General features: G+C 38.7%; 1 protein-coding gene across 1 annotated transcript in view; it reads left to right on the top strand.

Annotated features, from left to right (window-relative positions):
- The window catches only part of LOC134005473 (pyruvate carboxylase, mitochondrial-like), a 279,864-nt gene that overhangs the window by 129,264 nt on the left and 133,920 nt on the right, over positions 1 to 16,680 (top strand). The window contains exon 12 of the mRNA XM_062444380.1: positions 455 to 637. Within this exon, the coding sequence (XP_062300364.1) occupies positions 455 to 637 (183 nt within the window). The remainder of the gene's footprint in view (positions 1 to 454; positions 638 to 16,680) is intronic.

Raw genomic sequence — 16,680 nt, 5'->3', positions numbered from 1 at the left:
AAATTCTGTTAAATAAATCTGAGGAAGGGCACTTGCACATAATTTATAGTGTTTGCAGAAAACACTCATATTTGTATCTGAAAAATGGTACAAAACATGCATCCACTGAGATTACTGTACCAAGCTGGATGGCACAATAATACAGAAGCTCTAATGAAAGCAGTTCATCTTAAACTGACAAAGTGTGCATATATTTTCTTGATAAATGCAGCAGAATCTACTGTAAATCCAAAAGAATACTGTGTACATTTTTTTTAATGTATTTTTGCATCATTCTACCTCTAGGATAAACTCACTGGGTCATGACTTCATCTCTTTAGATTATAGAACATTGAAAATTGAAACAGCCAATAAGTATTCATTCATAATCTTTTAACAACTGTAATCTAACTCGCGATTAATACCAGTTTTTTGTTTCTCAAGTTAACCTCCCACACCTTCTTGTTCCTTCTAGGTTTTCAGAAGCGGTGAAGGAATGGGCATCCGTCTGGACAGCGCCTCAGCCTTTCAGGGTGCTGTCATTTCACCCCACTATGACTCCCTGCTGGTCAAAGTCATCGCCAGCGGGAAGGACCTGCCCACAGCAGCTTCCAAGATGAGCCGAGCACTGGCCGAGTTCAGAGTGCGAGGGGTCAAGGTAGGACTTTCAGCCATGAGTGTTTGACTGTGCTGATGCTTTGTGTGCAGTTTCTCTCTGCACTCATTTGCACTTAAGGTTGTCTGTCTGTGTGTATGGAGGACGGGATTATGATCACTTGAATGTATGGAAACCTGTCAAAACTCAGTGAATAAGCTGTGTTGTCATGCTTTCTGAAAGTTTGAAATTAGATGTTTTTTTTCTTCTTGACAGCAGATACATATTTGATGGCGTTGGTCCGTATCGGTCTGCTGTCATTGGGTTCATTAGAGCCGTGATGAGAGAATATATCACATTTTTCAAGCCAGTCTAGCTTGGTAGTAGTGTGATGCAGTGAAAATTGAAAGAGTGAGAGGATATTTTTGAAGATTTTTATCCTTACATCTCTATGTGACCCATCTGGTTGATAACACACTCTGTTTTACTCCTTGTTTCTTTGTTTTCTCTGGTAGTGTTTGAAACTGCCTCAGGATACACCTCTATGATCAGTGAGGGTGGTTGTGCTGAATATCAGCAGCAGTTGTAAACTGTTGTTGATAGACAGCTGTGGTGTCAGCAATTACATTTGGCATATTTGCAGGGTTATTTTCCTACAGTATTTGCACCCAAACAAAGACAAGTCAGCATTGTGCTTGTGTTGTGTGCATTGACATTGAACACAAGTAGTAAACATGATAAAGAAGTGGTGCGCAGTGCTAAATCACCTGGTTTGGGGGAGCAGACTTTTTTTTTTTCAGCCTAATGAAAGTCACAATTTTAAAAATAGTCTGCAGAAGGAGTAGTGGTCCTGCCTTTCCAAGTTCTTATAAAAACAGTTAATTGATGTTGGACTATATATAGAAGCCTAGTAAATGCTGTTCTGGTTGTCTAGCTGCTTTCTACTTCCTTCTACTTTGCGCACATGCAATTTGCACATTTTCATCTTTCATTTTCACACTGCAAATTAACAATTTGCTCTATGAATAAGTGTGAAGTATCTCACAGAATGTCAACCCCCCCCCCAATCATGTTGAGGTGGAAGGTATGTTGAGCTATTATTCAGGCCTAATCTGAAAACAGTCTGTGTTAATTGTAGACTGAGGATAAACCATGAGTGATCTTAACAAAGATTAATTAGTGTAGAAATCCTTGGATTTAATGGTGAAGCAAGATTAGTTAATAATAATGAAGGTACACTGTTAGCAACTGAGATTTTGCCAATACTATTTAGCTGTGTAGGAAAGTAGTATGCTGAAAATGCAAGTAAATAGTTGATATTTTTCCTAATGAAGAGACACATTCCAGTCATTAAGTGTCAGTAAAGTATGCAAAGCAATTGATCATTATTTTAACACTAGAACTGCCAACATTACTTTGCAGCATCCACAATGGCAATGATGTAATTTCTTAAAGTTGTTGAGTTGTTCATTCTCATTTATTTTTCAAATAATAAGTTAAACTTGACAAAAAAAAAACTATTTAAAATTCAGTGTGTGGGATTTATTAAATTTACAGTTGCTTAAGGCTATTTCATTACAGATAGAAAGGGTCAAATACATTTTAAAATTCATCAGTAAACTGTAGGCCACAACAAACAAATTAATTAACACATTTGAATAATTACTGGAGAGAAATAACATTAAGTAAAAGGTAAAAACGAATTGTGGATAATGTTATAGTTATACTACTAGGAATAAAGAAATGGCATGCTCACTAATTTAGCAATTACTTTATTTCATTACAGCTTGAAAAGGTCAAATACATTTTAAAATTCATGGACAAACTGTAGGCTGCAATACATCAAAAAAACAAAATAATTAACACATTTAAATAATTCAATTATAGTAGAAGAGGAAAACCAAATGTTGGATAATGTGTTGTTTTATACTGGGAATAAAGATAAATCTCTCTCTCTCTCTCTCTCTCTCTCTCTCTCTCTCTCTCTCTCTCTCTCTTTAACTCTCTCTCTCTCTCTAACTCTCTCTCTCTCTCTCTCTCTCTAACACTCTCTCTCTCTCTAACACTCTCTCTCTCTCGCACACACACACAGCACTCTTCCATCAGTTCAGCTCAAGCTTGTAATATGGCAGCCCACAAAAATGTCTAAACAATGGGCATTGCTAAGCAACCAGATTTGGTGTAAATGCTGAGCATAACATTATACTGCAGTTTCTTCATTATACTATTTCTTTTTTTTCCTTGCTTTTTTAACCCACACCTCCATAATTAGCTAGATGATTAATAAACCCATTATAGGAAAAGCCATGAACTTAGAGCTGTAGAGGTTTCATTTTAACTGAGTTACATGCTTTTGAAAACGTCAGTAAAAATGACCCATTGGCAGTTCTAGTCTTAAAGGTTTTATCAGTAGATGAGTTAGCAGAGTGTTAAAATGAGCACAGTTGATAATTATAGTCTCTCCATATTTTTCAAATCACTGGAAGGTTGAATTTAAAATGTTTGGTTTGCAGCTTTTCATAGATGTAGTGTGGAGGACATCAGGGCCACAATGACAATAAAGAAATGGCTGTAGTGAATGGAACAGAAAATTCTATCAGCTCAGTCATAGTCATTTCTCAGTCTATTTCAAATTAGTCATGATGAGATGAAATTGCAAGTCAAATTGGTCTTCTCAACTCTTAATTTCTCATTTAACTTGGAGTGCACTTTACAAACTGTCAGCACAGATTTAATAGATTAATTTTCCCTTCCGATAGAGTGAGAAAGTGTCTGATCTCAGCTGAGGCTTGATGGGCCTGTGGACACTGTCCTTTAGTCCTCATCACTACGGTTTATGTAAACCGACACCGTGAAGTCAATCTACATCATTGAACCCTTCCTACAGTGGCCGCAAATGAAATCAACTGCAGCAGCTGTTTCTCAAACCATAGCAGCTTTTTTTCAAAGACTTGAAATTTCAGTAAAACTTGGTGCTTTTTCTTCTAGTCTGACATCCATGAACCAGAAATCTGTAGCTGTTTAGAGTGGGCTGCATAAGTTAAGAGTTTAAAAATCCAGGTACTCATGTCCTTGCCACCAAACTGTCTCACAGATAATGACATTTCCACAAAGTAAGCACAGAGACTCTTTATTGCTCTTTGACACCGACTCTGTGCTTCACTTTGTTTGATCTGAGATATATCTTTTAGTGAGCAAACTTTTTCTTTCATGTGTTCTATCTGTTTTATAATTTTGTGCATTAAATTATGCATTGCCAGTTTGAAAAACACATTATGGAGGACATGATAAAGCACTCTGAGAGCCCAAGTGTTGTATCCTACCATCTTGTTAATCATCCTTCTGGTGTCACAAGTTTAAATCTGTTGCTGATTAGTTTTCTGCAGTGAAAGCCAGATGGGCTGTAGTTCCTGAGAACCTGGATTGAGTATTTATAGAATAGAACTAATGTATATGACCATGTTGTCCACTACTGGGGATATTTTATAATCTGCTGCCTTTTAAAAGAGGTTAACAGTTTCAGATGTTGTTACACTTTGCATCATTCAGTCATTCTTCAATTCCCAGACTGTGGTGCTCTCTCCTGGAGGCACATTTGTTTACATAAATTGACTTTGCTCATGTGTTAAAGGTGACTCATGAACATTTACACAAGAACAAGAATTGTGGGTAATTCTTTGCCAGTTTGTGTGTTTGTAAGCGGTGGCCTTGGAGAGTATTGCTTGTTGCTGTGTTGGAACGTCACCAGTAAGAAGCCAGAGCATTGCCAACAAATCCAAGGCCTATTAACGCTTTGGTCTGCTCACAGAGATATGACGCTATTTCTTCAAATAAAAAAAAAATAAAAAACATAAACATTGATCAGCCATCAGGCATTTGAGATTATCCTTTGGGTTTGGTGGCTCCTACAGTGGTGCTAATTCCTCAGAACGTTAAGTGTGGTGTAACCTTTTAAATTCAAGTGAAAACCAGAATGTACCAATCAAAATTTGAGTTACTTGGTTGACATTTGACAACATGCTACTCTCCTGTGTTTTATGGAATTATGTTTGGCATTTCAGAAAGCTCTTGTTTATCTCCTGCTTCTGTGCGTGTGTGTGTGTGTGTGTGTGTGCGTGCATGCGTCTTCATTAACTTTTTTTGTGCATGTTTGCACGCTGGTGAGTGTGGACACGTGTGTTTGCAAGCCTAAACCTTTCGTGTTAAGCAGTAAAATATCACGCATTCGGCAGCAATAAGAGAGAGCGGAAGAGTGATGGACAGGAAAGTGACAGGACACGAGACAGGAGGGTAAAGAAAATAGATGGATTGAGAGGCGGGATGGGGATGTGGTGGAACGGCAAAAGGGCAATCAAGATGGAGAGACTGTAAGATAAAATGACATGGTTGTGTTGTCCGTAGAGGCTGTTACACATGTGGCTGTCATATTAGGATTTGTGTAATGCACACAACTCTAGATACAAAAGAAACGGTGTATAAGTCGCAGTCTATTATGCGGGGTGTCATGCTGGGAAAAACTGCTTAACTGAACTGGACCGGTATATTAACTCTGGGTTCAGGTTAGGCTGAGGTTTCAATTAAACCTTTTAAAAGAACACAGTATCTACACTGTATTCACAAATGAAAAAATATTGTGTTAAAGGTGCCTCTTATACACCAGTTTTTACGGTAAATGTGGGGAAAGTGTGATGATTTTTTTTCATTTCGCAGGCCCTTCAGGTTGCCGTGCACGTGATGAAATACAAAATGCAATTCATCCTCAACAGCAAGATATAAAAAACATAACAGACACAAACATGACTTTTCAGGAATGAATTCCTTCCTTAATTTGCAACAAGGAGGTACTAGTTCTTAATTGAGCATCTTTGCTTCCTCTCTAAACTACACATTTACAAGATTGTACGATCTATCAGGTAAATGCATGTACGTGAGCATCTGTCTCAGGCAAATGAGTCATCACACAGATTTATTCCTGCTTCGTCATGTGAAACCAACTAATGACTGGATAACTAATGAGCACGCGAAAAACAACACCACCTGACATTCAGCTGCCAGAGTGTCTCTTCACATGATTTCTGACCATATTCTTGTTGAATCCTCCACTGTGTGTGTGTGTGTGTGTGTGTGTGTGTGTGTGTGTGTGTGTGTGTGTGTGTGTGTGTGTGTGTGTGTGTGTGTGTGTGTGTGTGTGTGTGTGTGTGTGTGTGTGTGTGTGTGTGTGTGTGTGTGTGTGTGTGTGTGTGTGTGTGTGTGTGTAATGGAGAATTGATAGGTAAAGACTAAGCCAGATGCAAGTCACCTAAAAGAAAGATGTTGAAAGTGACACAGCATGAGAAATAGCTAAATGGCAGCAGGTTATATCTAAACTTGGCTCGTCATGGCATCTTGATTTCCAGTTTGGTCGAGACTTTTAACAAATGGAGACATGTGGATGTGTTTGTGCTTCTTCAGAGGACATTTTTGTGACACCAGGGGGTTTGCTTTAGGTAGTACTGTATGGTTTTATTACTGTTCATGTTTACAGCTCATCTGTAAGAGCGAGAGAGTTTTAAGGTGACCTGAGGTTATTGTGCCCACCTGTCCGTGTGTGTGTGTGTGTGTGTGTGATGATTCCCATCTAGAGTGGCTCTTTGAAGAATCTGTGTGATGTTTGGCTTCGTTATAGGCTGCCAGATCACAGGCTATTTCCCATCTGAAGATCGCCACACACTTGTCCCTCTCTTACCTCTCTTAATTTCTCTCTTCAAAATAACATCTTTGCTTTTACATCTTTACTAAACACTCCTGTCATACATGATTATGCTAATTATGCAAGGGTCACACGGAGGTCTTTCCACCTATTGGATCGGGTCACAGCGGCCTTGACTACAGATGACTTAATTTGAATAGAGAAAAGTACTACTTGTATCTGTCCTTGATCACCACCTGTAGTTAGCTCACACTCTTTTTTTCTCTTTTATCCTTCTCCGCCTTACATTTACTTCTCTGAACCCTTCTCAGTTTAATTCATGTTTCGTAAATGTTTTGCACGGAAGTTGAATGATAACTGGTAAATGTTTATGAATAGTAGCGCAATATACATGCAGCTGGAATTCATCAGAACAGAACAAAATGCCATTAAGTACAGTGTGAGTTTTGCTGCGTTTCACAGCACAAAGCAGATTAGGGATCTGACTCTGCATTGTGCTGTGACTGTCAGTGGAGCTGATCATTGATTGTGGGGGAAATAATGCTAGAAATAAATCTTTCAAACTCTCAGATCTTTTCAGTGTGACAATGTTCAGCAGTTTTTTCCTCATCTTGTGGCTATATAGATATATCTTGCAGTCATATGACAGTAAAGCATTGCTACCACTACATTTGGGATATCAAGAGAAAGTAATAAATCCTCAAATTGAGCATTTTGTTGCCACAAAGACTCTTTACAGTATATTTACTTGGTCTCCAGTGTGTCTGTGTTTGTTAACCTGTGTCCACCTGGGCCTCATGAACGTGTCTGTCTGGTCAAGCATTTAATTTCCTGTGCCTGAACTGTCATGTCTGACTCTTTTTTTTCATATGCCTTTTCATTTCTGTCTCTAGCTGCCAAGTAAAAAAAAAAACTGAGCCTTTTTTTTCCCTGTTTTGCTCTTCTGTCACACTCTGCCCCTCTACACCTGTTGGACCTCAGTTTCCCTTCATGAGCAAAGTTGTCTTCTGGTTCTCTCATGTGTGTCTCTTGGTTTCAGATCCCTGAGTCTCCTGTTAGTGCTTCACTGACTTGGTTACATGTGTTTTCTCATGTTCTCATGCCCATTCTCTTCTCTCATGCTTTTTTTGATCGCCATATTTTATACTTGGTCTGTTTTTAGAATCCCTAACATAAGCTCTTTCTGTAGCTGTAATTTATATCAATAAATTGTGATAAGTAGTCAAATAAACAACAGTTATTTCTCAATTCAGACACTGAACACTTAATTTATATCCAAATTAATCTCAAACATAAATCACCAACATTTCTTTTACAAGTACAAATAAGTCAATGTTTTGTCCATGCATCATTAATCACAGCTCTTCCTTTTTTTTTTTTTTTCAAATAAACTAATTCATCCTGCAGAAAAAAAGCCACAGCACTACAAATGGCTTGTCAGTGTTATTATAAAGCAACAGCTACAACTGTGCTTCTCCTGAGGAATCTGTGATACTGCAGCGCACTGAATCATTTCAAAGTATACTTTACACAGCGTGTTGAAAAAAATGTATTTACAGAACATGATCCAAAAGCTTGTTCGTTGGTCACTCAGTTTATTCATCTACTTGTTAATCTCACAGCTCGCCGGCCTTCCTTTTTTCTTTTCCACATTGTTTTTCCCCTCTTAGAAGGGTGACTTGATTTTATTTAAAAAACAACAAGGCAACGAGTAATGCATGTGTGAAGTGAGTAAGATGTAAGTCACGTTACACATCAACTTTGACCAAACATTTTGGTGTTTGATGTCTTACAGTCTCGTTGCCCAAGTGTCATCAACGAGGGTTAGCACCTCCAGTACTGTTATGTATTCCTGTTGTCATGAAGCTTTTCTTTTTTGACTTTTTCTTGTTCAGCAACATACAAACTGAAATTGTGCATTCAGACTGAGAACAGGCCTGTGTAAAACAATACAAGGGGCTGTGTTGGTGTGGGAGGGTTTGATTTGGTTTATGGATATAGAAGACAATGAATCAGACAGTAACACATAAAACCCTCTAAATTAAAAATATACAAAGACAACCTTAATATAAAAACAACAAACATTAAATAAATCCCTGTCCTTGTATCGTCCTTCTTAGTCTGAATCATCACATCCCAGTATACACACAAGACCTGCCTGTCATTATCTAACTTGTCATCTCACCCCAGAGATAAGACCTGACCTGACCTCTAAAAACCCCTCTGGATTCTGACAGCTTGATGCTGAGTGGAAGGCTGTTCTACAGTAAGATCTCAGTATGAAAAAGTAGCTCTGAGCTCCGCTGTTAACTTGAGGCACCTTGTATAAATGTACACAAGCCCTGCTGTCGTGTCCATGCTGAGTAGACCATGACTATCTGTGAGCCCAGGTCTTCCAAGGCAGCACCACTGACTGTTCCACCCTGAGCTGCACTGGCAACAGGCCCACCTTCTTAAATGTGTTACCCCCTACATGAGTTCTGGAAGGTACATTTAATAGATATCAAATAATGTTATTTTGCATAACTTGCAGCTTGTCCCTTAGCTTCGTTATCAAGCCACTGTACCATGCAGAACAAGTATAATCCAAATGGCACTGTATCAGTGTTGTTACAAGCAGTTTTTTAATTGTAATGTCAAACTGCTTGCTTCTGCAATGCAGGAACTTGAGTTTACAGACACTTTTATATGGTGTTTTCTCAGCAATGAATTCAGCTGTGAGTGACCTTTGCATGTAACCTTTTATCCTATTTGCCTTCTGCAGTCTGTGCAGATTTGACTCAGTTTTGGCCAGGTGCAACGGCAGCTTGTTGTCTATAAGCCACTCCCTTACATTGCTGTTTAAAGTGCCAGTCAGACAATGCAATATAATCCAGTTTGTCTGGTTAGAGTAACAGATTGTTGTGTTTAGAGGCTGATCAGAAAAACACTGCACAGTGATTTGTAATAATCAGACTTTCCAGACTTTAACAACTGTGGAAAGCGATCACACTGCAGCCCTATTTACTAGTGCTGACACGTGGAATGTGTTTTCGTCAGCAGACCTCTGAAAAGAGTTTGTATAGAAATGTTAACGCTAGCAGTCAGAATAAAACAAATGATCCATTATCTGTTTGATAATCTAAACAAAGAACACGTTTCTCTCACAGCGGTCTTTCTAAAGTGAGCTGTGATGAAAGTTACTGTATTCTGTCACGATCAAGTAGTTGATGAGCAAGCGCCAGATTGAATATTTATGATTTCCAAAGTGGTGTTTATCATTTCTTCACGGAGTTGGGCTCTGAGGAAAATGTAAAGCAATCCAGTTGTCTTTGCAACAGAGGCACAAACAAAATACCACTTGGAAGTGTCAGTTTCCACTTTAAAAGAATAAAGATGTTTTTGTTTTCTAAACATCTGACCTAGAATTGAAACCGGGAGTCAATAAGAACCAGAATAGATGCTCCAAATCGGAGTTGACACAAATCAAACTTATACAATACTGAACCATACTTATGACCTTTAAGTCATGTTCCAAGGCAAGAGTAGGCAGAAGCACTGATCCAGGATCATTCTCTGAGCATTTACAAAGCGGAGACGAGAGACGGAAAATCCATCTCATCTCCGACTTATCAGTGGGAGGAATAAGAGGTTTAGGCACGCAAGCAAAAACGAGCACACGCACTCACATACACTATAACAGACACCATGTTTGTCACGCATACACAAACACTCTCACTAACACAAAATGACACTAATATGTGTCTCTGGGGGCTGGGTTATCTGTCTATCTCTTCATCATTTCACACCTCTAAACAACCACTTGCACGGTACTTAATCGCACAAATAGTGTCGTAATTATCTGCGCGTGTGTGTGTGTGTTGCAAGCATGTTTGTGTGCATCTCTATGTGCACGCTCTGTGTGTGTACTTAAATCCTTGAAAGGCCTTATTTTGAGAAATTGAATAAAAAAATCAAGAACATACAAATCCAATTAGTGACAGTGAGAGTGCGTAAATAAGAGAAGGTTGAGGGGACTGACGAAGGGCTAAACAGAACGCAAAGATGATGCATCAGTGAAAAAAAACAGTTGATAGAAAAAATGCTGACACTGATGAAAAAAAAGGACAGACAGAAAAACAGAGGAATGTTTCAGACTTGTTGACCACTTGTTTGGTGGTGTGAGCAGAGCGAGACAGAGACCAACAAAGTCTAATGGAAACTGCCTAAATTTAAGACCTTCAATGCATTCAAATGTCTTCTTTCTATGTGCTGCAGATGTGTGGACAGAGTAATAGGAACACCCTACAATATTATCCAGTACACTGTGTTTGTCAATGTAATACATTTTATATTTGTATTTTTCAACTTAACAGAACGTTGAATTGATTTCTATGTGACATAATGAAGCATTATGTGGTTCATCTGTGTTTGTAGGGTCTATTTGATTCAGTTGGACTGTGTAGGTGTTTCCTTTATACTGCTCACTGCCTGTATACATTCAAAATGACAAGAAACCAGATATCTTAACGTGATAACAGCCAATGTCTAATACAAACCCAACAAAAACAGAAATAAAGTTTGATGACCTCAAGCAGAAAGGTTTAGGATTGGATCCAAACTCCTCAGGAGTAATACAGAGAGGGGGGCAGACTTGGGAGAGCACTTAGCCTAGCACTTAGCCTCGTTGTACACAGTCATGGAGACACATACACAATGCTCCGAAAAGCAGCTGTTTTATGGAAGAACCATCTCACACATTCAAGTATTTTCACACAAACATGACTTACAGGCTGAAACTGCCACTCCAGCTTAAGAGGCTGCTATCATGTAGCAAGCACGCTCTCGCTAAAATGACACATCAACACAAACAAAGTGCCTTCCAGCCAATCAAACGACAGACACCAGACAGATGTGGTTATAGCCAGATTCAACATCTCACATGTACGCACACAGCAAGTTCAAGCTGGATGGTGTCAACTGGGACTTTGAAGGCACAATCAGGATTAAACGGCTGGAAATTGGCTGTGATGAGGGGGAAAGGGGGGGCATGATGGGACACAGAGTGAGAAAGAGAGAGAGGGAGGAAGTAAAGATGGGGAACAGAAGGAAGTAAGGTGATAGTGGGGGGGAAAAACTGTAATGAAGGCTAAAAGCCCATTTTGAGGGAAATTTCTGAAATGTCTATAAAAGAAAATGTGAATCCATGCCTTTCCATCACCTACATCTATTCCAGTCCTCTTGAGAAGGTAAACAAGATTATATTATCAGCAGTGCCACACAAACTTACCCAATTTTGTTTGTGCTGCTCATCTAATTTGGTGTCTTTAGTCAGTTGTGTCAACACAGGAAAGGAATGCCTTTGTCTTCTTTCTACACTTACTGTGTAGCCTTTCTTTGATTCCACAGGTTATAATTTATGCCAACATTGTTTTTTAAATCATACTTTTCTTTGTCTATGCATGACTTTTCAACCTCAGCCAAGTACAAAATCTTTTTTGCAAAATGTAGGTGTTTCTTTTAAAGTTGCTGACACTTTATTTATTTGACACTCAGTCTCCCTTAGCAGTCGCAAAAAACTCAAGTCCAAGGTATTGAAATATCTTTGGATGCACAAATTTAGACTTGCAGATGCAAAGTCAGAGAATAGGAAAGACAAATGGGAAAAATAAAAGGCACCAAGAGGATAGATTAGGGGGGGGAAACAGTTTCCCTGTGTGTTTTTCTGTGTTTTGATGATATTGAAATCTAGGGTAGTGTGTATGTATAAAGGCACATAGGGGCATGAAGCAGCTTCAAAGCAAATGGGCTGGTTGTTTTTACAGCAGCCTCCTCTTTGGCTGATTGGTTCCACTCTATTTTTTCAACACCCACTCTCCTTTTATTTGCCTTCTTTTTTTTCTCTTTCTTATTCTCATCTACCTCTCGCCCTCATTTCTTCAATGTTTATCTCCTCTTTCATTCTTTTGTTTCATCCTCTCACTACCTTGTCTATTGTAACTGTACAGCCACATGCACATAAAACAGGCCTGCTCTGGCTGCCCAGCGCTGGACTGGACATCTGTGTGAATATTAATTTATGATCAGAGTAAGCGGTGGAAACACCAGTGGACAGGAGGGGGGGTGAAGAGAAGGTGATGACCTTGCTAGAAGGTGTGAAATTTGATTAGTAGGATATGTAATGTACTTTCCCCGGAGACTGGCTATATGTCATGAGGTGTAAGGTTTGGGTCAGCCGCAGTTCACTTCCTCTCAGTTCACTGAAACATGTGCAGTATGTTGGCCGAGTTGATTTAATTGGAATAGGCTCACGAAAATCCTTGTGAACTACTGTTTCCTTGTAACGCTACAGATTGTGTAGGCGGAGAATGGACCATTACTCCGGCTGTTGCTGTTAAATTACTTTACAAAATCACACCTTGAATGGTTTCGAAAGTAGCCGTGGCTAAGTAAGAACGAAAGATTGCAACAAAATTAAGAAGTGTGGGTGTAGCTTGAAGATTAAGGGCTTGGATTGAGAGTAGACAGAAGAAGATTCAATATGCAGCACATGTAGAAGCTAAAGATAAATAGTCAACATGTGGCTAGAACATGTAATGGCTGCTGGTAATCTCCTTTGGCATTTTGCCTCGAAGCAAATTTTGATTGAACATTAACAACTTCATAAATTGAAAAGAATTAATGACCAGTTAATTTTCAAGAATGGCATGCTCAAAGGCTTTATGGTAACTCTTTGATTAATGCAAATGTAACCCTTGAAATGTTCTTGCAACAAAGGACAGAATGCATGTTAATGCATTCATTAAGTTTAGTCATATGCTGTCGCTTTCCAACAGGTAGAACCTCTACAGCTACCAAAGGCAGCAGAAACTGTTGATTACCTGCTCCCGAAGCTCCACAGCAGCATGTGTTTGTTAAAAAAGTGAAAATGTACCCCCGGTTAAACGTGGCTTGCATTATGAGAAGTGGTGTTGTGCAAGTTCCCTTGCATAGTCATGAATATTGAGATTCAGCAACAGTGATGATGTGCATACAAATGCAGACACATACTTCCACACACATGCACACAGGAGTAGGGTCTAGGGAAAGTGGGACTTTTAATTAAGGGTTGGTACACACACTGATTAATTGATGTGTTCTAGTACATTGCTTGCACACGCATGCACACACGCACACACGCACACATGCACGCACACACAAACATTAATGCAATCTGACTACTAGACAATTACTCAAACACCATCATTCTCATATTATAGGCTGAACAACAAATGTATACATTAATGCACATTGTTGGTATGAACAGTCACATTTATATTCTACTGGCCATCAATAGTCTTATCCTTGCCTCTCAGGTCACTCTGGTTGAATGCGTTAATTGAAAATAGACAAATGGCGCTTATCAACTTTAATAACTGCAGTGCAATCAATGGGTTTTAGTGTTTATTCCCTTTATCCTTTAACAGGAGATGGCAGTTTTTCAATAGCTATGTTTGAATAAAATATTCATGTCCCTCCAGTCTCTTTACTCTACTTTTCCTTTAACTTTTCCTAAAATAAAGTTGTGAAGCCCCCCTATTGTTAAAAATAGTAAAGATGAATCCAGATGAAAAACACAGACACTTTAAACTATAACCATTCATTTTTGTTTTGCCACTTTACCATTTATTATTTATAGGCTATTTGGCCTAATTGGCCTGTTGCCTTATTCTGTTATTATGAATGGAACCAAACGAGGAATATATATTTGTTTTATGGTGTTATAAATTAAAAAAAAAAAAAAAAAAAGCTTTAATAGTTACCACAAGTTTCTTGGTGATGTTCAATTATTCACACATTGTTGACATTTCTAAATTAATAATTGATTAGATGAAATTGAGCATTGTTGTTACTATGTCTTTTTATTGGCCATATGGGGTATTTAGGCTACTATTTTAGTAGTTTAAATAATATAGGTTATCTCATTATATGATGAATACACCCAAATACAGTATCTCCTTCTAATACCAATTGTCAGTGTCATTTCAGACTGATTTATACTGACAGCCAGATAAGATACTGGCAAACTTATTTTGTGACTTTAGGTTTACAGTAACTGCTGGTTGTTCTAGTTCTAAGAGCTTTTGGAGGAAAGGGAAGCTTTTCATTTCCATTGGCCTGTTTTTCATCATAGAAATCTGACCAAACTTTGCTTGCCTGAATTGTGCAAATTGTCATTGGATGAGAGACAAAATGTCTTTAAGAATATAAAGCCAGTCCAGTCACCCCTCACTTAGCCCTTCTGGGATAAAACAATGACATGGATGACTGAGAATTTACACAGACATGTTGAAAATAGCCTCTCAGTCGCTTTTAAATTCTGTTGCTCACAGTGTGAACACACGATTTCTTCTTAGAAGCTTAGTCATTCATAGTACAATTTTAGCTGCGGTGGCCATGATTCTGTGTTGCAATCCTTGTCCCAGGGGCCTCCATTCTTTTCTGAGACATTTTCAAGTCTAATTGAACAGGCATAATGGAACACGGAGCTCGATTTCTCTCGACCAGCGAATCGCCTGATTATTCCAGTCACACTCAAAAAAAGAATGAAGTGCTTTCCAAACAGTTCATCTTGAGGACAGTGTTAAATGCAGAAGTAGTTGATTGTTATGTGCAGTTAAATGTGATGACTACACCTGTGAATGCATCTGTTTTTCAAACGTCTTGAAAAAGTGTTGGAAGCTTGCAGGCAGGTCCAATCTGTCAGACCTGCCAATTTTACTCATTAAAAGCAGTATTGAGTTGGAAGTTTTCTTTTTCTGTTTTGATGTACCAAACATTGTGGAGCTGGAGGACTTTTTTACACTAAAAATGCTATCAGTGTTCTTATGGGTTCTGCTGGTTATTTGACAGGTGGGTTTGCTTGTTTCCACTGCAACATCTGGCAACCCAGTAGCTCTGACAGTTTTAATGTTAAACTTTTTTTTCCCAGACTCAGCCTGAGGTAAGCCTGCTCTCGCTGTGCTTTTGCTAATATAAAATTCCATTACTAACCTGCACTCTCTCAGTGTTCGTCTGAAAGTGTCTGTTATGCTTGTAAGGCTAAATGATGTATGCTTTGCTAACTGTTCGGCACAGTTCATCAGTGCGTCCTCTAAAATCTCTCACGTACCTCTCCAACCACCTCCTCCTCTCCTCTCTTTCTCCAGGTTTTTCTTTCACCCATCCTCTCAATCCTGACACTGCTAAATGCCAAGTTCAGTGCCTCAGTACAATTACCTGTGTTCCAAATTACAAGTATGTATGCACACACTTGGGTAAAATTATACGGCAGTCCATCCTCACTCTGCTATTGCAGATAAACATGTTAAACTGGAAACGGTGAAAAGCAACACTGAGGTAAATGTGATGGTAATTTTTAGGTTAAAATAGTGTGTAACATTCTTCTTTGTAAAACTATCCTTGCCTGTAACAGCGCTCCAGTTGAGACATTTCCAAGGCTCGTTTAGGCCCTACAGAGCCAGAAGGCCAGCCGGTGACATGTTTACAGCTGTCTTGGACAAAGCCTTTCAGAGTGGCATTTCATCACAAAGTCCAGACTGCTAGGAGATCGATATGGAGGGAAAGAGGGAAAGGGGGTGAAAAAAAGACTAAAAGGTCTAAAGCCCTGCTAGTGGCCCCTTGAAACTACATTATTCATTGAGTTTACAAATTGAAAGTGTTGGCTGGAGTTAACAAAAACACTTGTACATTTGCCATTTTATAGTGCAATTATTTTCTATAATCTTAAATTTGACAATTGAATAGTGTCATAAATGTCTTGGTAATTCTACCCACACTTGTCTGTACCAAGAAGTTTGATTTCAGTTTATATAGTATATATATGTGTCATCAAAAACACCAGGAATCTTTCTCTAGCAACAATGAATATCTTCAGTAATATACAATACTCCAAATTTAAAGTTTGTCTGCTGTAGTTGTATTTACAGCCAGTTGATTAAAGAACTTTGCTAGAAAGTCAGCATTTTCCTCCAAGGCTTGGGGAAACAGCAATGTTGAATGAAATGAGACACTGTAGCACAGACTTTGGGACCTGGGATTATTTACAACTTTGAATTTCAAGGGAAACCTGTGGCCACAATGGATCAGCACAAAAAGGCCAAAAGTGGAATGACTTTGCTACTGGTCAGAAGGGCAGATTCTTTAAACTAAAAATCCGTTCTTTCAAGTAGGACCTCAAATTACTTTCTATACACTGAGTCATGTTGCCCCTCCATGTCCTGCGCCTCAGTTCAATCTAATCTGCTCTTAACTTGAAAAAAAGAAGAAGAAGAAAAAAGAAGAAAAAAAGCTCTCTGCTACTGCAAAATTTAAAATCTTTTTCTAGTAATGTTGGTGATCCAGGAACTGAAGCTTATTCTAACTCCGCATTCCTCCTTAAGTGGTTCTGGATAAGAGC

The sequence above is a fragment of the Scomber scombrus genome, chromosome 23 (genome assembly GCF_963691925.1).
Source record: "Scomber scombrus chromosome 23, fScoSco1.1, whole genome shotgun sequence".
NCBI lineage: Eukaryota > Metazoa > Chordata > Actinopteri > Scombriformes > Scombridae > Scomber > Scomber scombrus.
The sequence above is the reverse complement of the archived record's forward strand: the minus strand, read 5'-3'. Positions and strand labels throughout refer to the sequence as shown.